The 26679-nt window shown below is 36.5% G+C and overlaps 1 protein-coding gene across 5 annotated transcripts in view; it reads right to left on the reverse strand.

Moving 5' to 3' along the window:
• The window catches only part of LOC117412414 (endothelin receptor type B-like), a 42191-nt gene extending 17519 nt beyond the window's left edge, over positions 1-24672 (reverse strand). Inside the window, exons 1-2 of one of the 5 annotated variants that reach the window (XM_058989265.1) lie at positions 809-1562; positions 592-697 (exon numbers count right to left, since the gene is read on the reverse strand). Coding sequence is in view for 1 of the 5 variants with exons in the window: in XM_058989264.1 (XP_058845247.1) it covers positions 24408-24472 (65 nt within the window). In the remaining 4 variants the exon portion in view is untranslated. Of the gene's footprint in view, positions 1-591; positions 723-808; positions 1564-24407; positions 24627-24649 lie in introns of those variants that run through there. The other 4 variants (XM_058989266.1, XM_058989270.1, XM_058989264.1 and 1 more) reach the window with 4 other exon arrangements.
• Between the last annotated feature and the right edge of the window lie 2007 nt (positions 24673-26679).

Below are 26679 nucleotides of genomic sequence, written 5' to 3' on the forward strand. Positions count from 1 at the left end.
ATTGTCAAGGCAGCAGCTCCATGCAGCCACGTGTAATACGAGTACAATTAAATCAACAATAGCTGAAAGGCATAATAAAAAAAAGAACATCAAACCATTTTCAGAATGTAAAAGCATTTATGCGCATACCGGCAGTCCAATTGTTTTCAAAAAGGATATTAAATAAATTTCATTTATTAAGTTGTCTTTGAAAATAATCCCTTTGTGGTTTTTAAAGTACGGGGAAAATTGCAGTCGAGCATTTATAGGTGGATCGGAAACGCACACAAGACGTTCGTATAAACCCGACTATAAACTGTCTACCTGGAAATCGCCCTGCCTCTGCCTGCCTGGAAGTCTGTAGCTGTATTTTTTACCGCCTCGTTTCTCTTCTTTATCAACAGTTTCCCATTATGAAATAACCACGTTATTATATTGCGTGCGTACGATGCTTTTTTTTTTTTAATGGAATTATTAATATCAAATAGAAATTACACAATATTGTTAACAGATTATTATTAACACTTGCCATTCGTTCAGTTGTATATTTCATGTAAATACTTAGTAGACTCTCACAGTAGCCTATAGATTTTTTTAAAAAAAGTGACTTACCTTTTAGTTTATATATGTGTTATGATACAACAAATTTCCGATGCGTCTTTCTAGTAGAAGGCTACATATTTGGGTTATTCCAATTATCATCCGCTACTATTCCAGTCTGAGGCGAAATAGTAATACAAAATCTATTTAAACAAAATAACACACACACAAATAATAATAATAATAATAATAATAATAATAATAATAATAATAATAATAATAATAATACCTATTCTAATTAGCCCAATTCGAAACTATCCGATCTGTGTGCCTACTATATTGTAGGCCCGCATAAGGATGCTCTCTGTCTCCGTCTTTCTCTCTCTAGCAAGCTGCAGGGACAGTCTGTTTTATAGCCGTGTACCTCTTCTGTCCCTCTGGTACCCCACCGCTGTAACCAATAAGATGCAGATGCGGCAAGACAAGCTATACTGTAGGATAGTAGACTGCCTCAATCTGAAAAGGATCTGGTGAGATGTTTGTATATCCTCGGGGTAAACAGAAGACACCCCTCCTACACACAGAAGATGATAATTAGAAAACAATCCTGGCATGTCGCCACAAGTTCCTGTAGTCTATACACGCCAGACGTGAAACTTCTCCGTTACAAAAACAAATTAAGAACCAGCAACGACTCTCTTCCTTCCCACATCAAAATATTTTAAGTTTACTAAAATAATTTCGGAACAAGATATAAACAAAGAGAAATGCAGTAAATACCCGCGATTAATACCTCACGTGGGTAAATGTATTTCATCGCACAGAACAAAGAGAAAGGTAAGATCACAGCCAATCAGGAATAAGCGCACAACAAACATGTGTAGGTCTGGTGGATCTGGAAAGTAAACGTGTAGCCTGTATTCCTCAATCCCGCTGTTCGCCAAAAATCCCACCCTGTAGCAGCTGGGAAAATGCAATAACGATGCCAGTCGTGTAGCCTTTGCAACTCTGCAGCAGTATGTTGACCAAAAGCGATGTCTGACAATGTGCACAAAGAAACATGACCGTTAACAAACACCACTTAGATGTAAACAACGCTATCCATCATTTGCTTTGAACACAGTAGGGTCATGCTTATTCAACGACGACATGGTTTTCAAAATGAGTAGTTAGGATCTAAAAAACGTGTTTCAAATTGAAACAGGTCAGAGCGGTTAATAACCACATTTTAAACTGTACCCACCAATACAGTTTACCCCACCCCCACATTCTTCCAACTCAGTTATGGTTTTGCTAAACATTTCCAGACCATTTACTTTGACATAAATTAAGCCAATTTATCTTGCCATCACTCAACAAATGATCTTCCGCACACACGGTATTAGCATCCCACCCCGGTCTCACTCACCACCTGGTACTAAATAAGGTATGTACATTTATACCACAAGCGTGGATATATCTAGCGTGCGATAAACACTTGATAAAAGTAATAGGATACATGCATCATTTATTTACAAAACATTGGGCAGTGAATGTATGCAATCCAAAGCGCTATTAAAATCAATTAGAAATTCACAGGGGTAAACTTTAACCCATATATGTCAATAGATAAAGCCTTACGATTATAAACACGTTGTTATAAATTGTTAAAATACACTGTGTGTACGCGCGCGCATGGTGTGTGTGTGTATATATATATATATATATATATATATATATATATATATATATATATATATATATATATATATATATATAGAGAGAGAGAGAGAGAGAGAGAGAGAGAGAGAGAGAGAGAGAGAGAGAGAGAGAGAGAGAGAGAGAGAGAGAGAGAGAGAGAGAGAGAGAGAGAGAGAGAGAGAGAGAGAGAGAGAGAGAGAGAATTCTTGAAAAATAGTAAGTATACATAGTACTACACAGCAGAAGGGCTTTTGTAAAAATTAAATATAAGTCGTACACGGCAGGTGCCTTCTTTCTCATTATATATAAATTTGTCAAATAATGAACCAATTAATGTACTCTGTATGAAATGATTATATAATAGAGAGAGAGAGAGAGAAACAAAGTAAAAAAAAAAAAGTCAAAATGATTAGGACTTCTAAATCCTGTGATAGAAGTAATACGATTAGAAAAAAATAGAATATGGTAGCAGTGACAAACCTAGTATTTATCAAAATGTTCCTCAAAAGCAGTGGAGTACTGTATATAAATACCAGAGATTACCCATCAGATTAATGATTTAGCCATACAAACATATATTGGGATATTTTAGTTGTAAAGGGAGGGGGGAGGCACAATGTTGTGAAAGTTTTTTTATTTTTTTATTTTTTAATGTACAGTATTTAACCCGAATGAATTTGTCAGATCGTCTAGAAGTAGTCTAAAAGTCAGGAACAACTTTGTAATTAAAGCACCTGTTCATTTTAATAAAACAACTTGGTTGTTTCTTATGGGGTGCCATGTGTAAAAAACAAAAAAAACAAAAAAACAAAAAACCATTAATATTTTAACGTCTTTTTCCAGATTTAACTTAATTCTTGTATTTTATCCTCCATTTATACATTTGATTGGCTCTTGAAATGTGCATATCGGGAAATATGCACATTTCAAGAGCCAATCAAATCGCGTCAACACACAAAGCACAGAGCTCATTTGCATACAAACTCCAGATTTAGCTGGCCAGTTAAACCTTTAGCTAAATGTTAAATCTAGTTAAGAGATTTATAAATTCTATCTGAATGGTCACATTAAAAAAAATATATTTATTTGTTATCTCAACATTATAAATCTGGGGAAAAAATACAAGATTTAAGTTAAATCTGGAAAAAACCTTGGTAAAATATTTACGCTTTTGCTTCAATCCAATGTTCCAGAGTTAAGGTCAAATCTATTTTATATATACAGCACTGCCAAGAAAGCACTTTCTTCTGTAACTATATCTGAATTATAATTACAAGAGAATTCAGATATATTTACTTTTCACATGGTCTTTAAACTGTCCATAATAGATAGCAAGAATAAAGTCTGAACATCCACGTATTCCAATATCAAACGTATTTGAAATTTGTCAAATTGACACACAAAATCATATTTAAAAGTAAATTCAAAGTACTTCATAGATGTGAATATCCCCCAAAAAGTATGAATATAAAATGTAATCACAGTACAAGAATCAAATATTATAATACATTATTGCAGTAGACAAACAAACCTCTAGCCATTCTGTTATAATGAATGCATGCTATAGAAACCACATTTCAGTATCACTACTATCTGACAAGTATGCAGAACATATGCAACTGTCTGTTTTCATCCAAATGGTTATACAGAAATATGAGCAACATAAAACAAAGACTAGACATTTTAGTATGGTGCAGATTACAATTAGATCTCTGAACAAATCACTAATCTGAACAGTCTGTGGCCCCAACTAATTCAGATGTGCAAGAGTCTAGTACAATATAATGCATTCATTCCACCGATCAGTTTATAATTGCTCCTGCATCTAAAAATCAATAGTATTTATTCATCTTTAAATATTCACTACTGTACATACAGTATGTCATATTTCATATTATAAGGGGGCGTTTCCCCATGGGATGTACTGTACTTTTAAAGTTAGAGCAGATCAGTGACTTGAATGATGCCCTATATCCACATGTACAAAAATAAGTTGATATATATTTGAAAAAAAAGGTGTGGCATATGCATGAAGACACAAACAGACAGCCTGCCTTATCACAGATTCAGAAACTCTTAACTTGTGCTAAAGAAAGCCATTTTCAGAGTAACTAACAATGTAAGTGCGACGGTTGGCTACAATCCCCAAATTACAATTACTCAATAACTTGTGATAAACAAATTTCATCACAAATCGGACAAAAAATAAGCAAAAATGGATACGGATATCCAACCGGCTTTTAGAGCATTGTGAAATTTTACTGTGAATTTTGTACTTTAACTCCACTTTTAAAGCAGTACTAACACAGAATGGATACTAATAAAACCAACAGTTCTCATGTATGATGTTGTGCATGATATTGTTCCTTTTATATTATTGTAACTATCAGGTCTAGTTAACTGAATTGAATATACCAATAACAACAGGTCAATAAAATATCTACAATGGTTTCCTGCAAGCTGCGATTGATTCTATTGCTCACTTGAGCGGAGTGCAAGTGTTTTTTTAGGAGTGCATGGACAGCATAGCCTGGCAAGCTGGCTGCAGCCTCTGGCCAGTGTCTTTCAGTTGAAGCATTAGCAATGAAGCAAATCCGAATGTGTCATTTGATTTAACCGTCGACCTTTTGGAAGTGGCCCACTATACTGCAGTGTGAGGTCAAAAGGGTTAGTACTGTTCTAATGTTGCTGATCAGCTCCTCATAATTATCTTTATTTCCTTGTGCTCCTTTTAATGAATTGTACAGTAAACACACACACACACACACACACACACACACACTTCCCCAAAAAGAATGGAAATAACAATTACAGATATTTTTTCCCCTTGCCTAAAGTACATCTACAGCATGTAGAGCAGCATGTCATAACTGACTATGGACAGTTTCAACAGAACCAGAGAAAGAAATGCAGTAATGGGTTTACAGAGATACCAACAAAACATGTCACTTCATGGTGATAATGGCGTCATTCCATTCACAAGGAAATGATATTGCATTTTAGTTAATTTTAAATACAAATCTGATGATATTAATTCTTGTAAACTGGATGTCTTCTGTAATGACTTAACAGCCATTTCAAACCGGATCTCTGCTGCTCATAAGAGATAACGAGCAACTGTGGTGAAATGTGTTATTAAATCAATTTGCGAGCATTTGAAACCTTTATTTATTTATTTATTTATTTTTTGCTTCATATGCGCGGTCTGGTTTTGTTTAGAGCGATCAAAAGGCACAGACGACTGTACATCCTGGTGCCTTCACTATATATCCCCAGCGGGGATAATAAGAGAATGGCATCTCTACTGCTCCATTGTTCCATGTGTATGTTTGAGCTGCACATGTTGAGCATGTGATACAGGGATTTTTTTTTTTATTCCTTTCAGAAAAATTCCATCGTGTCATGTGGGATCGTTAATGTCAAAAGAGTTTATATTGCAGTAGGTTCCCTGGAAGCCTAGATAATATTCCAAACTCTGCAACAAAAAAGTTTCTCCAATACACACACACACACACACACACACACACACACACACACACACACACACGCACAGTGGAAATGTCTTGTTCACAGGACACTGGCAAGGAACTTGATTTGATCAAACTATACCCTGACTGGATAAGCCACAGCTTGATCTTTTAGAGCGTTTTACACCACTGCGGAAATCACCCTGGATTGCATCAACCTCCTATCTGTGGAGATTCTATGGTACTGTAAAATGCTCTTAAAAACCTGTCAGAGTATATGCTGATCAAATCAGACTCCTATGTCAATTCAGTTGTGGCTCTTTCAGACCACCTTAATTGTGGTAAAGAACATTACATCTTACCTTGGCTCTCCCACACAATCCCACCCTTAAAACAAAATTTTGCAATGCAGTGCTCGGTCTTTATAATAATATAAAAGGTATTAAATACATTTTTCTACCAATGATTTGTTTTAGAATACAGTATCAATTCACATTTGTACAGAAGAACTTTTAAATGGTGTAACCCACAGTGGTTTAAGAGGTTACAGCAAAATCAATATATAGCACTTTGTATGTAATACTTCCAAAACTTTAAGACCTGATCATAAATTCAGGAGGTACAGAGTTTTGACAACCATACAAGTTGATTAGCAGCAGTTAAGTTAATGGAAGAACCAAACTTTGTTTACAGAGCTTATTGTCATAAAACTCCTAATGTGAAATGATGACTGATCAAGAACAGACCACCAAGGATATGAGAGGTCCATGGGCACAGGATGCATTCATTTGGAGTGACATGGGTGAACCACCAGACAGTAACAATTCAAAGAAAACATGCGCTCCATAACATGCTGTCTATAGTGACGCAAAGCAGCTCTTCAGATGTATTGCTGGACACCTGGGGCACCGCTGGGCAAAAGGATTATTGTTTGGTTCTTAGTCAGAGCTCTGGTGTGGTATCTGAAGTTGTTTTGTGACCCTGTAGGCATCATTTGGGTTCATCAGCAGTTTACATAGAGAGTGGGCAAATATTTATGGGAACCATGCTCCTTTTAAGTGTTAAGGCCATGCAGTCTTCTCTTTACAGATGGTGAGGTGATGAGATGGTCATTTACAGATGGTGAGGTAATCTAATGAATGAGAGAGAGATACTTAGGCACTCTAATTTCCTGATCTAATATTATACAGGAAATAAATCAACAAAAGAATACACCATTATAAAAAAAAGCCTTTAAATATAACTGAAAACATGCTTGTGCATGTTATTATATATAGCAATATGCTTTGAGAACAGAAAACTTGCATGTGCCAGTAATATAATACGTGAGGCGTGTGGCTCAACATAGGGCACCAGGGTTATTAATCTATCAATAAATATCTGAAGCTTGCAACATAAGCCATGTTGATCAATAATCAGTTATTCAACTGACTATGCATTTTGATAGTTTTAATAAGTGACTGTTGGTGGCTTTTACTGTAAACATGACATTCTTTAAAGTGAAACTCTGTTTTCCTTTCAGAAGAAAGGCAGTTAAAAGGCGACACGCTTCAGTTTTATCTGATTGCAGCAGAAGACACTGATGTCTGCAGCCATGAGCAAGGCACATAGAGCTCATAAAGCAGGAGAGCTCCATTTTCCAGAACAGACAGAGACGAGCTGCTCACACCTTAAGTAAAAGCATTTTGGATATGAATATCTTCCTTCTCTAAATGATGCGCACGTTCTAGATCTGTTTATTTATTTATTTATCTTTCCACATTGAAGGCAACCAAGATAAGGGCTTGAGATAGATGGATAGACAGATGCAGAACTGCCAATATTTTCACTAAACCTTCCCCCCGTCAGAGTTTTGCAACAAGCCCTCCTGCTGAGATAATGTAGCGGCTGCTTGCATATTGCAGTTGCATAACTGTGCTGGCTCCAGAGATTGCAGGTTGATTCATATGCCTTCAGAGCAGTCTGCCCAGCACATTAAAACACAGTGATCGGTACAGGATAAAAGTAGGTTGAGTTTACAGCTTATTTTATTTTATTAAATCATTACTGGTACCCTTTTTATTGTACTGAGAATCCTTGGCTCTTCACCGGAATCGGATTTAGACTTAATTCCAGAAGTGGTTAAAACACTTAGGCTGTCAGTGATCTTGGGCCAATTTTATACATTCGCATTCCAATGAGTGCAATGAAGCACTACATACATTTGCCAGCTTGCCAGTACTAAATGAGTCTGAACTTCAAGCCTTGAGGTTTTCAAGTCCATTTACCCATATAAACCGGCACGCAGCAAGCAACAATGTTGTTAAAATGAGCAAACACAAACACGGTTCAAGCTGAAGTTTACTGAGGCAGTCTGCTTAACAGTGTGGGATCTATGGGAAATAATGAAACTTGCAAACCTCCAACAGAATGTAAGCTTAACTCTTCCCAGTGGAGCCATTCCTGACGATGCTGCCACTTAAGGAAGCATTTCACAGATGCGCGTGCAGTCAACTTCAGACAGACTTATCAGGCCCTTAAACACAGGAAAACAGCCACTGATTGTGAAAACAAATTAACATCAAAGTCATTTTTTTGAGAACTTGTAAAATCATTCATAGGAATGGTTGTGTAGAACCACTTTAAAACTTTCCAGTCGTGTTGAATCAGTGCCATCCTTGCTCCATACATAATAAAAAGAAAGAAAATAAATGAATTGACAAATGACTAGAAGTCTTGGATTGAAGACATTGAAAAAGTCTGAATAGGTCATTAAATTCGTTAGTTTCTTTTAGTATTTTTAAATGCAGCATTAGAGAGTGTTTTACAGTTATGGATGGAATATCTACGTCATCACAACAGATATCTACGACAGCTCACACAACGCTTTCTTTTCTATCTGCAATGAATACAAAGCTATCCACAAGGGTCTACAGAGCAAATGGAAACCTCAGGTATATATCGCTTGCACATGAAATGGAAGATTTCTGATTGACAACAGACTGAGACAATGAGGACCTCACAAGGGCAGTAAGAAAAAAAATTCAGAATACAGGACGCCTTTTTGTATTTAGGTGCCTCTAGCAAATCAGATAACTACAACTTGTGATTTTTCTTCTATTTATTTATACCAGGACTATGAATTTGTTTTAGTCATAACGTTTTATACATTACTGAGGAAAAATGTATGGCAAGAGTATCCAAAGCTCTGGTAGTAGAACACACAAAACAATGGTACAATATTTTGTCATCAGGCAGTTAGCTTTTAAAAGCCATAAAAAGAATGGATCCAAATATTAAAAATAGCAATTGACTATTCAGAAAATTGTAGCAGCTCAATAGCATAGAACTTTGTTTCTGTCTTAACTACTATAGTGGTAAAACTAGCAAATAAGTGGCCACTAAATGTATGCTACATAAATATGATTATAAACATTTCAACTTCAGACCTACTTCTAAGCCATTCCACTATTAAAAGTGTAATCCTAAACAGCACACAATGACTCCCAAGATCTTATTTTCCATACTTTGCTGAATCCTACCTCTCCCGATGGGCCCATTTCAAGACTTTTATACCTTAAAAATGCAATCTAAAACAGAGTTCACCATTGAAGACAGAAAGACTTCTTGTCACTTGTCAAAGAGTGTTCCTAAGTTTCTTTTAGTATTGCTGTAGGTTAACTGCTTGTATCCAAGACTGCAACTGTGTAAAACGTCCCAGAAGACAACGACTAATAGGTCTAAGTGTGATTAGAAGCGACAGGAGGCAACAATAATGGACCCAGAGGATTCTGTCCTCTGAAACACAATATACACTGTAACCTAAAACAGTGAATGCAGAAAATGATTAAGACAAGACGGGTTTTCACCAAATCATGAGGCAGTGGCCATGCGAAGAACCTGGGTACACCCAGTAGGTTTATTTTTTGTTGATGATAATGTATACATTTCTATTGTCTCATATTTCATAAACCTGTTTTTAAAAAGCTATTCTACACAGTTCTGAGGATCTTTGCCAATTACAATAACTGAAAATATAAAACAAGCTGTGACACTATGGAAGAAAAATAACTTAAAGGCAAGCAGGGTTATTGTGCCATAATATTAGTAGCGGTAATAATAAAAAAAACAGCACAGTCCCAATGTGTAGATTCAAGTGTTTAATTAACATTACAACACATAGATCTTGGATATTGAGTCACAGTAGTTACTCCTGTCAAGTTAAAATAAATAGAGTAACTGTTGTGACTCTGTGCTAGGATATTGCCACACTATTCCAATTGTTTGAATGCCAGTCTACTTACAGTATGTAGTTTCGGTACAGATCTAGACACATGTCGACATCTCAAATATAATAAATTAAACTTGGCATACTTTTAAGGATCCATTTTTATAACTAACCCCCTTTTTATAGATATCACCTTTATAAGGCTGATCCCTTTAATCTAACCTGGCTATTATTTTTTTTTTTTTTTTTTTACATAAAGTGTTTTCGCCACATTATTACAGTGAACTGGTATATCATTTTTTTATATTTCAAATAACTTACTAGAATACGGAATCATTGCGTTTAGTTTATGGGACCAAATCTAATCACAGTTTATCAGTAATATAATCAAAATCAAATGCAGCAGATTGCTAGAGCCTACCAAAAGACGAAAAGCAAAACGCAAGTTTGCACATTTCTTTTTTTACCTACTAAATTTCTGGGAAAAGTTTAGCATGTTTATAAATAAACAATGGAGAGAGCCAGGGAATCTGTTCTGTGGCTGGGTGTAGGAAAGGGACACGTTTACATTGGCATGTTCTGCAATTTACAGCTATGGCCAAAAGTTTTGCATCACCTAGAATTTTAGGTTTGAGACAATTAAAACATAAAAAAAATTCAAGAGACATATTACTGTAATTCCACAAATACAAAATCACACAACTTTATCCCATGTATGTGGCCAAGTAGCCCAGGGTTCCTTCTCTTAAATAGTATACTATTTTATAAGGAAACTCAAACTGTACTGCACACCTTGTATGTAACACACAACCCATACAGAACGTACTGAAAATCTCAAAATAAATGCAAATTATGGTAGCTTTGTAACAATGTCACGCGACATAAAAGTTGTGTTTAAAAGGGTCATCCTCAGCTTACATATGGATGCTGGAATCCATTTTATTAGTATTTATTTATATCTCTTCTTATTCTTCAGTGAATACATGCTACTATAGTGCATGATCCTTTCATACTAAATTAATGGTTAAAAATCTTTGGTATAAAAAATATGTTGACAAGGATTTTATTCCTAGATTCTGGTTGGCTATTTTTTTTTTTCCGTGCCGCCTTGGGAAATATCAGCTCCAGTGTTGGAGAATATAAACAACATGAATACGTTTTAGTGCCACTGTTGGCTTGCCCTCTCTGTGGACCTGCTGTTACAACTGTTGTTATCTGCCAAATTAAAGTCATTAAGTGGGAGACCGACTGTGGTTTGAGACAAAACATACACATTTTTATTGACACCCTGTGTCTTGCAATGTAAACCTGACACATTCCAAGGGGAACCAGACTTCAAATGCATGAACGACAGAACGCTGAGCCGGTGCAAAAACAAATCTGCTTTCAGTTACCAAGAATGAGGAGAACTTGAATGAAGATTGGATTGTGAAATATTTATTACCAGAAACAAATGTCTTTAATGTTTAGCAACTATAGGTTTAAAGCATGTTTATTGCTGAAATATATTTCTGCACACAGATTCCTGTTGCATGATGCAGGAGTAGTCAATACAAGGTGGAGCAGAGCTGTGCAGCATTGTGCTAGGATGCCATTCTAAAGAATGCCACATGTTGCATTATATAAGGCTCCATCTATGTACCAATGCCAGGTCACACTTGCAAGAAGGCCTTATTTAGGTACAATAGTAAGTTACCACTGTACAATATTACTGATTTGCTTTAATTCTGTGAGCTTCCAGTGGATTTCTTAGGGTTTCTTCAGGAAAACAGGGTATACAATTATGTTTGTGTCTGTGCTGAGATCCAATAGAATTACAGAGAATGCCAGCCACTGCTGATCGTATGAGAATGCAACCAGTGACCAGCAGGATATAATTTGGCATTGCCAATGTGCTGATCCACCTGGAAGCATGCACCTGGAAGACAGTGAATAGTTTAAAAGCTGTACGTCAGTAATAGCTCCCAAGGAAGCTAAATGTTTGCCAAATCCCACCATTGGAAGGATCAGCAAGGCGTTGGGAACAGGACATTAGGTTCCTGATGACATCAGGTGGAAATGTAGCCTTACTTGATTTATTCCACCGTGTGTGAATGAGGACACAAGCAGTGCTGGGTCAAAATATTATAAATCTAAATGTGGAGACTTTCAGGATAGGTGGATGCTTCCTTTTCATAAAATCCAGACCAGCGGGGCTCTGCTAAATATAGATGTGTGTGAGAGTTCTGAAATATCAGTTATCTTCATTATTGTATTCTTGTTTAGAATCACATTTTAGACACATTTTCTGTCTCAGTCTTCACATCCTGGTGACTTTTTAAAAAAGCACACCTCTGGCCTCCCAAACACATCCGAGTACAGTTGGTACAACAGAGTGTAACCATTAATGTGTTCCTCTGCAACTTTCTGCCCCAGTGGATGTGAGGAATACCACATTTATTCTAAGTGGTATTTAATAGGTATAAGGAAGGTTAGGGTACCTAGAGATATGTAATATTTGCTGGGGAGCCTTGTTGGAGCCTGCGAACAGGATGACGTCACCGGTCAGGCTGTATTTAACCAGGAATAGACTCAAACACACGAAAGCTGCAGGTTTAAAACACACTTTTGAGCAAATTAATTAGAAATAATAAACAAAACAAAACAGGAAGGCACAAGGGCCAAACAAGGGCTTTCACCCTGCTGTGCTGCCACACACCTGCACTAATAATAATAAAAATACACAATACATTTAAATAATAATAATAATACAAAAATACAAAATAAACACAGGGGCGGGTGTACCCTGTCACAGAGCCTTATTTATGGAGATTAAAGTAAGAAAAATGTAAATTGTGAAAGCCAGTGCATTAAACACCAACAACATGACTCAACATTTATTGCCATTATGTTATTGAAATTACAATTAAATACTGTATACTGGGGAAAGAAAACAACTGTTAAATGTATGTATTTTTTAAAAATATTTAAATACCTCAGCTTACATACTCCAGTGCAAATAATACCACAATTAGGCAAACTAATGTGGAATACAAAGATCATGCAAGAGAAAAATATGCACAGCTCATACATTCACACACCAAGCCGATGTGTGACATAAAATGCAATCCAATCCAATCAGACCTTTCATTGGTTACATGGTTTGGCAGACTGTGGAGTTGAGCACAGAGTTCCCTGATCATTGTGGGCGGGAGTAGGTCATGTGATTGACTATTTCCAAAAGAACCGCACTAGAACAGGATGACCATGTGGCAAATTGAACCATCCACAGGATATTTTAGACTCTCCTTGCCCTCTTCTTCACCCTTTCCACCCCAGGGAATGTCAGTGGTGGGCATCCTGGCCTGTCTCTTCTCTTGAGCTCATGGGTGGTAGAGGTGCTGCAGGGAAGTTAGGCCGTGCGCTAAACAATTCCCAGTTGTAACTGGAACCACGCCCTTTGAACAGTTTCTATCACTGTATTTTTGAAGATACATGATTGCACCACTCACTTTGTAACCTCTAATGTGATTAATAGGCACCCGATGTTTTCTCTGCTCACTATCGTACTATAATTTAAAACATTTGCGATTCAATTATTATGACTTTGAAATCTCTGTGTTAAGACAACTGTCAGTTTGTCAACTTCATAAGAATATTTTAAGTGCTTGCTGTGTAGGCCAATACCATATTCTCTACAGTGTTTCTAGTGCTTGTTTAAAGGAAATGTCTATATAGAATCATGCATACTGGACAAATAGATATGGACAGGCGAAGGTGGAAGCAAAGGTTAGGTCTATTGTGACCTGCTGCTGAAAGGTTTGAACTCTTTCTAGTCTAGCTAGAAGAAGTGAGGAGTGAAGAACAGGCCTTTGTTAAAATAAGGAAACCTCTCTGAAATTTCTCTTTACCAATGACAGCCTTAGACCGAGAAGCACTGAAAAGACAAGGCAACATTCAGGAAACCTTTTCTGGCAACTCATTTCCTTAAGTTTACATGTGGACCATGGGTAAAGCCATGAGTCTCGAGACAAAGGCAGGAAGACATTTTGGAGTTTTTGAAATGTTACCTTCTTTGGTGGGGGAGGGAGAGTAGATTTATAAGAACTTTTCACAATTACTACATCACAAAACCAACCAAAACCTTCAAGTCGTGTGAGGTATACCAGTACATCTCAAATCCAAAACCCAGGCCCTGACAAATTCTCCCTGTTCCACAGTACATCTGGCATAGCTCACTTGCTCTCTGCAAATAACAGGAAACCAACCCATCATGACTCACATGTCTGTTTAAATACCAAAGTATACATTTCAAGCCAAAATGTCCATGATTGAGATGGATGAAATACATTTGCACAGCTCCCCTTAACGTGAAGAGGAGGAACGCAGCAGTTTAGCATGCTAGCCAGATACGCTAGAGCAGCACAGTAGACCATCCCACATTTCTTCCATGGGGACGGATGCTATTTTCAGATTGTTTTTGTGGGTCCTTATTCTTGGCAGTTAATCACCCCAACTGAGCCAGTATCAGTGAAATATTATAATAAATACCCCTCCTCCCCTACCCCCCCCCCCCCCCAGCCCTTCTCCAGATGGGACCTGTTGCTGGTAATACTGATTTCACAGCAGTCAAGCCCCAAGATCAAGGCTAACACAGGCACCATTGCTTCATGCTATTCCTGTTTCCAAGCGCATTCTTGAATTTATTGCTTATACTGTATATATATTAGACTGCGTCTGGCAAGTACGTTGTTTTTTTTTATCTTCAGAAAAAAAGAATAAAAAATAGAATGTTATTTATATTCAAGTTCTATTTTAAGACATTATATAAAAAATAAAAAATGCACTTTAAACTAAACTCCATTTCTGTTGGCTTTTTTTCACCTCAGTTCTTTGACAGGACTTGATTTGTTTCTTTTTATATTAATTTGGGATTTCTATCTTGAATTACCAGAAATCACAAGACTGGTATAATAATACAACTACATCTAATATTAAAATGGGCATCTGTTATAAGATAATTATACAACGCAGTGGGTTTCAAAATGGCAAGACCAAAAGTTATGTTTTTGATAATAGCCTGAAGCAGAAAGCTTTTCATAAAACATACCTAGGGCTTCTGATTTCCTGTGTTTTACTCCGACTTTTCTACTCTCCTTTAAGAATTCAATTGATACCTGTTAGCCCATTCGTGTAGCTCAATTACAGCTCAGAAATGTATCAATAGTAAAATGGATTTAATTTACTTTTTTTTTTTTTAATTAAACTAAATGGGCTTTTAAATTGTCAAAGGCTGAATTTGTTATTTACAAGCAGAACATACAATGAGATCAACATGTTAATAAACGACTCGTCTTTAGTAAAGCTATAATGAAAAAAGAATAAATTGTGTTTCCAGCTGATCTCCCATTAAACAACATGATTAATTCTAATTCTCTCCAGTCACGCTACAAAAGTCTTTGCATTAAGCAGCAACACCAGAATAAGGTTTTTTAAAGCAGCTTTAATTCAGCCTTTCACCCCAACAGCTGCAAATGAAACAAATGAGAATTAAAGTCACGCCAAAAGGAAGGCATTAGCTTCACTTCTTGCTAACGTACACAAATACAGTATGTGCATTCATTACTGTAGAGTGAGAGATGGTACCTTCCTGTCCTTATAATTGCACAGAGTGACCTTCAATGCCTCAAACTCAGTAACTAAACTGTGCTAGAAGTGAACATTTCAAGGGCTTCAATTTTTCTGCATTTATTTTTACATTTTCAGACTTTTTGTTTATACTATTGAAAAGTTAATTGATTGTTTTTTTTCTTGTATTGGCTAAAAGAAACGTCTGGAGTTCTGATGTATTGAGGAATCCGGATAACCGCTCAAAACAAATAACAGTACAGATAGGAATCCCAATGCATGCTGTACCTTCAATGCAATAAAATACATCAAGTGCACGAAGAACAGGGGTGAGTGACCACAAAACAAGTACGTCAGTAACCCCCGTTACAGGAGTCAATTCAAAATGAGAGCGATCGGTATGATGTATTTAGCAGTAGTATATAATATGACATGGCAAATGAAGAGATTCCCAAGATAGCATGACATATCTATGAACAGAGGTTCATGCACCTTCATGTAGTATATCCATGATATTGTGTTACTCAATAACTTCAGCAGTAATCTGGTGTTCTTTTACTTAATCTTGTTTCAGGGGGTGTTTATCAGTCAAAACCTGAAGTCAGAAACCCTATACATGTGTAAGATTCAATGCACACTAGTACGGCAATTAGTATTGTTATTCTATGGGGCTAACCATTTCTAAACTGCGGTAGCTAGCACAGAGCTTATTTCATAATGTTCCACTAGAAATAGTATACCATCCCTTACAGAAACGTGCATAAAATACCATTGGGATGCTATTATATAAATCGGTGTATTAACCTGAAGGCATACCATTGCCATCAAAATATGAGAATCTATTGCAGCTTCTTTCTGCTACCCTGAGTACAGAGCGATTGCCATTGTGGTGCCACTGGATAACCATTGAAGATGTTCTGGAAAACTTTTTTCTAGCAAGGAATTAATGGACCATACAAAACTGAAATGGAGCATGTCATTGATAACACTATGTAACACAATTTTTGTTCCTGGGTAGTAAGTGTTATTTCCTAATTGCTTATGCCTCAAAAGTATAGAAAATGGCTATTATTCCCCACAAACTTTGCTTTTGTGACCAGGACAGTGATATTTTGAAATTTACCTATTTCCAATGAGAAAACGGGCGAATGCGTGTCTTTTCGTTCACATAAAGTCAGAAAAAAACAACATATGAATCCAAATTAACATGTATTTATACTAAAGTAATACAAAAATGACTACAAAAGATTTAGAAGTGAGTAGTCTTTTTGGTTGGGGTAGTATGGGTTTCTCTCCTCAGCTCCACCTCTGAAATTGTCATCTGGATCTACAACGTCTTCCTCGCTCTCTGACTTGCTGCTCTCTTCTAAAGACGGCTGCTCTCTCTCCGGAGGAGTGGGTACGGGGAGCTCATGGCAGTGTGGCACCGGGGCGATGGATGAAGGAAAGTCCAGATACGTGATAGCAGGTGCATTCTTGCCAGTTCGACGTTTGGAAGGGTCCACCATGCAGAAGTAGCAGTTGCTTGAGTGGTCAGTGGGTTCCCGCCAAATTCTTGGGATAGCGAACTTCATGGCTCTCTTTTACCCTCTGTACCATCCTACAAAAATACATTTATTTCACCCATGACTAATGTGTAAGAGAGTCTCGCAACATTTTTCATATATGATATATTTTTTCAATAACATTGAAAATTGTGCTCGCAGGTGAAATGAGGTGCCCAGGGTTTGTCTTGATCCCCGACAGGCATGCCGAAATATGCCTTGTAGGCCTCACACATCTTAACAGATGCTTCCACGGAGTACTTTTTCACTCTTGTCTTGATAAATTGGCCGCAGACATAGCAAAATGCGTCTGCCAGATGCTTGCAGCCTCTTGATGCCATCTCAGAAAAATGCAGATATGTATCCACTTAGGCAGCTGGAACTAAACTGAACTGGTGGGCTTAAGGCCCCTGTATTTATACTACTATTTATATTACTGGAAAGTTCTAGGAAGTTCTAGAAGTTACTCCAAGTTTACTCAGCACTGAATCTATCTGGAATGTTCTGGAAAATAGGTACATTTCAAAATATCACTGTCCTGGTCACAAAAGCAAAGTTTGTGGGGAATAATAGCCATTTTCTATACTTTTGAGGCATACACAGTTAGGAAATAACACTTACTACCCAGGAACAAAAAAAAAAAATAATAATTTGTTACACGGTGTAATAGCATGTGCCGAATTAGCCCTGGCACCAAAGCCCCCAACTTCAACAATTGCTGCTTAGTTTCTCGTTTGGAATATTTTAGTGGAGTTTCTGTTTTTGTGTCTTACAAAGCAAAGACGTGTACCTAATTGGTATTTGTATTTTGGTACTTGTCTTTCATTATCAAAATGAAAAACAGACAATTGACAGAAGCTTTTTACATTTTGTTTACTATAATTGTTAGTTCTTGTTTTGTAACCCTTGGAGATATGACTCGTGGCATGTTGGCAGCAGCTTCAGAGATGATTTAAATATAGGGCTCGTATTTAAAAAAAAAAGCAGGAGAAAGGACTTTAAAATTAACAAAATTGCACAAGTGGACCTAGAAATATGGCAATAGACAAGTTCATTTCTGCAAATACACCTAATCATAATTCCATTAAAAGGTGAAACACCTCCCATGGTTTCATATTTGGCCATCACTTTTCTAATCTTATGGGTCCTTCTGATATTGGTTAAGAAAGCCCTGTCAAATTGTTTGTGAATTAATTTTATAAAAATGTATTTTAGTATTACTATAGATACTACTGTTGAGTGATTTCTAGTTATGGATGATAAAACACAAGCATACATGCAGCGAAGTGCATTCCAGAGAGGATTGCAATGACGGTATATGTGTAGGGGGTAGAGTTTGAACAGAAAGGAGTTTGGAAATACATCCCAGACACCCATTAGAATAAAGACACCTCGAACTGTCCTCCTCTGATGCTACTATGAGTGGCTGACCTTTACAAATCTGTCTCTCCCTAACTCTTACCTGGTTTTGACTTAGTCATGGCTACTTAAGATACTACAAATGTCAGCCACGTGCCCTGCTTTTTCATGGTACTGTCATTTATCTGTTATATATGTTTCTGGCAGGGGATATTTGTGTTTAAATACAAAACAGCTGGTCTGAATTGGCCCAGTGTGCCTGAACATTTTTATTTGGCGTCTTATTTTAAATGAAAATGTTACAGCATGGGGACTGCAAAGAATACCAGTATTTCCAATGTTCATAATGAATTTCAAACACATCATACCAAAACAAAAAATCTCTCTCATTATACAACACCCTGGGGATGTCTGTAGAGAATTAACATGCAAGGCAAGCACCTTTTAAAACAAGCAAAAATTGGTTGAGCTTTATTGTTGTAAGGAAATGGTGCATTTTGTGACTATACATTGCATTTAATTGCATTATTTAGTTGGCATTGATGATGGTTATTTACATGCTTGAGTTAAACAGGAGTCTTTGGCTGTGGGCCTCACTGTAATTGTACTTTTCATTTGTAAAGGACCTGCCATACATATTCATGAAAAAATGACATGTAGCAGTTAATTAGTAAACTGTAGTGCCAACATCTACGAATGCTTTATCCAAACTTTATCAGGCCATTTTAGAGGGTGAAGTACTTTTTTGGTAGGGAGCTGCTCAGACTAACCACAATGTATAAGTATTTTGCACATTTCCTTTGAGCATCAATTATAACATTGTTTTTATTTCGCCTGTGAAAATAAGCAATTAATTGGAACAAATATTGCACCCCCACCGGTGCAGTGGTTTCCAGAAATGGAAGCCAAACAATTTGATTTTTTTATGCTATTCTCCTTTGATAGTTGTTTTCTGTTCTGTTCTAATCAAAACAAAAAAGTGACAGTAACTTATTGTGCAAAGAATTTACAAAAACAAGGCTTCATGTCTCTTAGTTATCGTCTCTGTCCTGTTCTATTGTGTACACTAAAAGCTCAAGGGAAGGGAATACGAATCCTTGGGGTTTTTATTTACATGGAGGGAGAGCAGTTGAAATGTGTATAGAACTTATCTACTTTGCCTAATATTTACTGTAGTTTTTCATATGCTGCAACTTGAGCTGTCAAATTGACCCACTTTTGAAAGATAGGTGGACTGGTTTGTTGCATATCCTGTAGTATCAGACCTTAACAAAAAATAGCCAACACAGACCATTTTTGTGACTTCGAAATGCACCCCACTTTATATTTATGCACACCTTTAAGACTGAAGGACCGATTCATCCGGGGTCTAGACGGCTCTAAAGACTATGGTCCCTAGTGTCTCAGTGTACCGCTAAAGTATCCTGGACAACCTGCAGAAAAACTAACACTAATAAAGTTTGACCTATGCCCTAACATAAGATTTCTCAGATTTATGTCTCTAACTGTTGGCTTAATTTGTGGATGTCATCAAAGAAATAAGATGAGCAAACAAGGCGAAAGTAAAGACATTGTGTTCGATGCTGTCTGTCAACATTATATGCCTGTATAAAGACGATTAATGGCTTTCAATGACTAACTGTCTGCAAAAGCACATTCTGTTTTACAGTCTTAAAATGCCATACTCTTTCTAATGTGGAAAACAATGCCTTCTGGCAATGGAGAACATAATTAGTTAGAAGGGGATCCATCTCTGAAGACATAAATTCTGTACACATTTAAAATGGTCTGCAGTATTGTTTTGCTGTTTTTTTGTTGTTTTATATTCTACTTTTTTTCTTCCTAATTGTTCCCTCTGTAACTGGGAGGGCACAAGGAAGCACCTCATTTTTTAATCGAATATCGGACAGGTAATAATCAACTTAAATAACTGCTTGCTGATGCATTGAGAACACTATTGTTCAAAAGCAAGAAGCAAAAAACAGACTGACATAAGCCTTCAAATACAACTGAAAATGTGTGTTACTAATATATGAGGCTCCACATTTAGCACCAGGGTGAATAATCAATCAATGAATGGTTAATTGAGGCTTGCAAAAGAAAATCAATGGCGATCAATAATGGGTTCACTGAGACGTCTCTAAAATCAGTCCTTAAAGTGTTATGCTTATTTTAAGGACTTAAATAAACTGCAGTAGGAGAAAACGCCACTAGAAGTACACCAGCACTGCATAGTCAGATAATAGCACAGGCAACAGTGTGCAATCTGGCAGAACTTAATGCAAAGACCAATCATGAAACACTTATGCAATGAGGGTCTTATCTTTTTTTCTTGAAAAACGATTAAAGACGATGCTGTAGATTTTTTTATTTGATCATTAATCAGACTGATGCTTTTAAAGCTTTTCATTTTTTTAAAAGCTGGGAATTATTAAAGTCATAGGGACCAAAAAATAAATAGAGTTAAATACTTGGTGAGGACAGCAGCTAGAGCTGAGAGACTCGGAGCCTAGAGATCCTGGGGTTTATCTCAGACACAAAATATACAAGATAATGCTGATAATGCTGCTCTGGTGTTGGACATTTCTGAATGAAGCTGGGCACAGAAAACTTAGATTACAACAGTAATGGAGCATGGCTGGGTTACTAGGACATAGTGGCACAACAATGGCAACAGTATAATTGAATTGCCCGAAGCCACCCCTTATATAAAGCCCTTCCACTGCCAGTTATGCCAAACAATGACAGTATTGTAAAGGCAATACTACAGCAGGGGTATTGAGTAGACGTTATGAAAACTGGGTGACCGGCAATCATGCAGTGTTATTAATACAATGGCCACTTTGTACCCCAAATGGTATTGCAATGGCAATGAGCTTGCCATATAACATGCACAGTACCAGTATTATACTGGTAAAATGTGGACGCTCTGTTTACAGAGACTGAAGACAGGATCTGGCATATTTAAGCCCATCAGCTCTGTACAAGGTTTCAGTTTTTAAAATCAATGGGTCTGAGAGTGGCTCCCCTGTTAAAGTACAAGGTACATATAAAAATGAGGCTAACTTTCTAATTTTTGCAATGAGGTGCACATAACAGGGTTTAAAATGTACTGACAGGATGGATCTCGTCAGTTTCCTTGTGATACTTGTGTCACTATTTCAAGAAGAAAAATGTGTACGGTATTTTAAAGGGTTAACTGATCCCAGCTTTCATAGAAAAAAAAAATATTAAGAGCCAGAACATACTGGAGACAGACACAGATGATTGTCTGTTGTTCTTTTTCTGTAAAGATAAATTGGACTATAAAAACAAGGAAATATGATGTACCTTTTAAAATGAGGAAATCACATTATGGTAATACAATGCACATGTTTGTTCTGGATCACGCGCAGCTGTATGCCTAACTCGTCGCTTGGTTCTAACAGAGCTGAATCAAAGAGAAGTGTTTGTTCCATTAGATTAATAACATGGAAGTGTCCTTGAACTGAACGGACTTGCTCACCCTCCTATGCAGGATCTAATAAGTCACTAAGGGTTGTATTCATACCTTGAAGCTTTAAATGTGTTAGTGATAAACAGCAGGGCTAAATAAAAACAGTGATATTTTACTGGCCTTAAGTTTAACCCGGGGGAACTGGACAATTCTATTAAACACGACAATAGATAGGTTAGAAATATTTTAAAAAAGGAAGATAGTCATCTTGCACAAATATTTACAATTATTTTGCTAAAAGGGAGAATACACCAGAATCATGAGGAAAGAGTGGTCAGTTTAGATTATATTATATTATATATATATATATATATATATATATATATATATATATATATATATATATATATAAATAATATAGAAGCCCTGTAGATGTGTTCAGCTTATCTGTAGATACTCCTGGAGCCATGGATGATCCTGGAGTCTCGATAACCTGCATGACTGATGCTGCCTATCTATACTTGATTGGGTAATGTCAAGTGTTCCCCTACGATTGTCTGAACAGGCTTAGAGGTAGTAGAGGGTTATGACTTCTCCTCAGACCTGTGGGACTGCTTCCTATTCATTCAAGGAAAAAAATCCAAAATGGTGCAACACAATGGCTGGAAACAGTGAAATTTATAAAACTCCGCTTTAAAAATCGGCAAAACCAGTAAATCGGCCACACCGCTAATAACTTGCCTGATTGAAAGCTTCCTGAATTAGAAAAAAATAAACTGTTTAAAAACCATACAAATGGCATCGGAAATGAAATTACAACTTAATTCAAGCCATCTGAATTTCTGCTTACTTTGTTTCAAGTCATTTTAAATTGTATTAATCCACAAGAAAATGTAAGCTAGTTCACCAGCTTTCTCCTTTCCACTGAGGAAACTTGATTTGGAGGGACAGGGACCCCTCTTGGGTGGTGTGGTATTGCATCCACTGGTAACACTAACAAGGCTTACATTTTTGGGTGTATATCACCAAATCTTAAGACCTGTTTTTATCTAGTCCTGTAAGTCTTTCTGATTTGCTATTAAACTTGAGTACTCCAGCCCTTACTAGTACTGTGACTCATTGAGGACATGGGAACAGAATTGTTATATCTAGAACCTGAGTTAATTTATCTTGTGATCTCAACATAACACATTTCTATTTCATTTGTTCCACTGTCCTTAATGAGCCACCTTATATTAGAGATTTGCGCTACTAAGGTGTGACATCCAAATTGCGTACATTCAGAATTGCATTGCGTATGCAGCCAGGCACAGTTTAATGTGGCTGATCAGAAATGCAAAGTAAATTGCAAATTATTATGTTAAATGCCAAACCCTTTGAAACTTGTTAACAGGTTTCGTGGTGTTTCAATGGGGAGAACCTGAGTTTACTAAGAACAAATACAAATACGTATAAAAGGTGATTGATTTTTTACAGTATTTATGCGCTCAGGATTAATTATAGGGGATATACATGTATCATATACTTTAATAATTATGTTTGATAGCTAAATAATTACAAGGGGGACCCACATATAAATGAGTGTTCTGCTTCATTGAAATGAGAGTGAAAATATAATACAATACCATCGGAAGGTTAAAATTGTACACCAAAGACAAGTTGTTTTGTGCTTATGTGGTTAGATAGAGGAGGTTTAATAAATGGAAGTACATTTCCCTTATCAAAGCAATGGGATTTGCTTTGTTCATGATTCTCCATGGGGTATCAACATGATTCATATCTCTGTTCTCAATGAGAGTATTCTGCTGAAGGTCATCCACTTTGACCCTTTTAAACCCTTTTATAATATTCCTTTCAATTGGTTGCCTTCACCACGTATGGAAATTGTTCATTTCTCTCTTCACATTGGAGAAAGGAAGGAGGGAATGCTCACTTATCGCATGCATCTATAAATGAGACTCAATGTGAATGTAATCAAACTGTTTATTCCTCGAGTCGGAGCACATGCAGCGTTTTGGCAGAGCAGAAAACAAGCCACATTGTTCTGGCTCTAACCAGTTGGGTCAATAAAAGTTTCACAATGTGTAATAAATGTCAGTGCTCATTATCACTGATCTCCTTTTCAACCCATTCTGTAGCTGTAGTGCCCTCAGGCAGCAGTTAGACTGGACAAGAAGTACTTCTTTCACAAGCTCTCCAAATGCATGCTCATATGCTCTCAGCCCATGTGTGCAATGTCACACATGCATGATTTGTACACTATTGGGATTTATGTTATACACAAAGGATTCTGTGTTCAGTTGTTGACACCTGACAACCCGCTTACATGGCTAGATTTGTTCTGTGTCTACTGACAATCTTACTTAAAGCAAAAGAAACATGCTTGATATGCTGTAGAAATTCCTAACTTTACTCATAGGCTTTTTAATTGAAATCTTCTTAAATGTTCGGCAAGCACTGAAAGGTTTTTAAATCCCACATTTTTATTTTAATGCCATTTAAAAAAAAAGAAACCTTATTTGAATTCAAAACAGAAATATCTAAAGAAACAGCCACAAGCCATCCATGAAAAAAAATATTTTTGGTACTCATCACTCTTCAAGGCTTCCAATCCCAGTGAATACTTAGGGTCTCCTTCTGTGTTTTGGTCCATCCACCTCAGTCCAGTGAATCAACATTCCTGATATTTCTGGTTCAATGAATGTTCCAGTAAACAGTCCTGTTTGACTGAGGTCCCAGCCTTAACTAAATTTCAATCTAGTTTGTTACAGCCAAACTCCCCACTCTCACCAAACACAACAAGAACTCAATTCATTATCCAGCAGCTCACCTTAATTGCTGCACCTGGACAACTTGTTGGACTGCTCTTAAAGGAGCAGACCCCTTAATTAAACCAGGGCTGTTACAAGGTTGTTTAGTCTAAAAACTAAATAAAGTTGACTTAATACATTTAAAAAAAGAAAGTTTTACCAAGTATTTGTGTGCTTCAGTATTTGTGTGCTTTGTTTAAGTTTAACAGAAGTTTTGCTGCATTTTGTACCTTCAACCATCTTTTTGAACATATTAAGAGCCTTAAGCATCATTAGGTACTCGACATCATAAGAACCATGTCATAAAGCTCTGTAAAATATATGGGTGCTTTTCCAATTGCACTGAACATTTTTCATCTTGGATGAATGTGTTGTTTCTCCACAACACAGGCCTAATAGAGAAGCAGTGCCCTGGCAAGCCTCCCAATCACATGCAAGACTTGTGACCCAATAACAATCAGTTAATATTTCCATAACACAGAGGCCACTGTATGGTCCACAGTGAACTGTAAGGAAGCTGGTGTGTACCTCCACAGAGAGGCATATTCAGACCCTTACAGACCTGTAATCACTTGCATGACTACTATTATGGACTATTATTATCCAACATACAGATTAATGGACTGTCCAATAATTGCTTTTGTATGGAAAAATTATCTTCAGTTTCAAGAAGGATATTTGCCCTTAAGATAATGATCTCTTGCAGGTTCCACACAACATTAACCTTAGCAAGGTATATAGCTCTGGCCAAAAAGTGTTGCATCACCCTATAGAATTAACTCATTGTGCTTCATAAAGTCAAATGAAACTTGCTGACTAATGTTACGCTAACATATTGAATTACATACCGCTTTGTAGTTTTCCATATACTTAACTGACAAAAATTGAAAAATGTGACATTTCGTAATCTAACATGAAGTACTCTACTACTATTATGGCTATTGTGACTTTTTGTGATATCATTTTGTAGTTTCTTTAATTACATGATAAATAAAAGATCCAAAGTATGGTCATATATTTTTTTTTATTTTGTTTTAACCCTAAAATTCTAGGTGATGCAAAACTTTTGACCATAGCTGTATGTGTTTTGGCCACATGTAGTGGCAATACTTAAATGTAGAGTTTGCCAGTCAAAACTACAGGAACCAGAACATCAAAGCAATGCCTGACATCATTGTAAGGATTGCATGTTTTACCATTGAAGTAGTCTATGCATCTTTCCTTTATGTGGTCAGGTTCATTTTAATGGAGTTTATCTTCAAATGACTCATATTTGTGTGTTTCTATTATACATAAAGTCCTCCAGTGACAGCTTTATTTTAGTATCTGGGAAATAAAAAAGAAAATCAATACACGCTTGTAGGAAAGTGCTTTCCCAGATAAAGTCTTAAATAGCTCAACCAGCCAAGTCAGTAGATTGAAGAGGTATGCTGTTATATTATTGGGATACTGTTTTATTCCACTCACAGAAACTTTCTTCAGAGACACCATTGTTAGCATTTGCATTTGCAATGGCATTTGAATGGTTACATTCTTGTAGATATGATGTGCATGATCAGAAATTAGAGTGTATTTTACAACCTGTCTGCTAAGCCTTTTTTTAAAAAAAAAAAGTAATCTGTATTAAAGTGAATGTTTATGTTATGTTTTTTTTAAGTGGTATCTGCCGCTGACATTTCGTGTACCAAATAAAGGTCTCTTGAAGAAAATTGTGTTTTTCTAAGAGAAGAGCATGTTCTGTGCAGATTGGAGTCATATGTAAGACCACAACCAGTTTGATATTTTTTAAATAGCACTTTAATGTAGTATATTGTGCAATTTTAAAGTCATTAAGACAGCGATTATTAGCAAGCCATGCAAGTAGATTTTATTTGTAGATTCCTTGAAAAAAGTGGTGCAGTTTATTTATAAACTTGTCATATATTTATAAACTTGTCAATCACTTATCACTCAATAATATATATCTCAAGTTGCTTTTGAGCATTACCAGGCTAAAACCCATGAGAGACATACATTATTGTTATGATAATATTTTTGACCCATATGTTGT

This window comes from Acipenser ruthenus, chromosome 16, assembly GCF_902713425.1.
Source record: "Acipenser ruthenus chromosome 16, fAciRut3.2 maternal haplotype, whole genome shotgun sequence".
NCBI lineage: Eukaryota > Metazoa > Chordata > Actinopteri > Acipenseriformes > Acipenseridae > Acipenser > Acipenser ruthenus.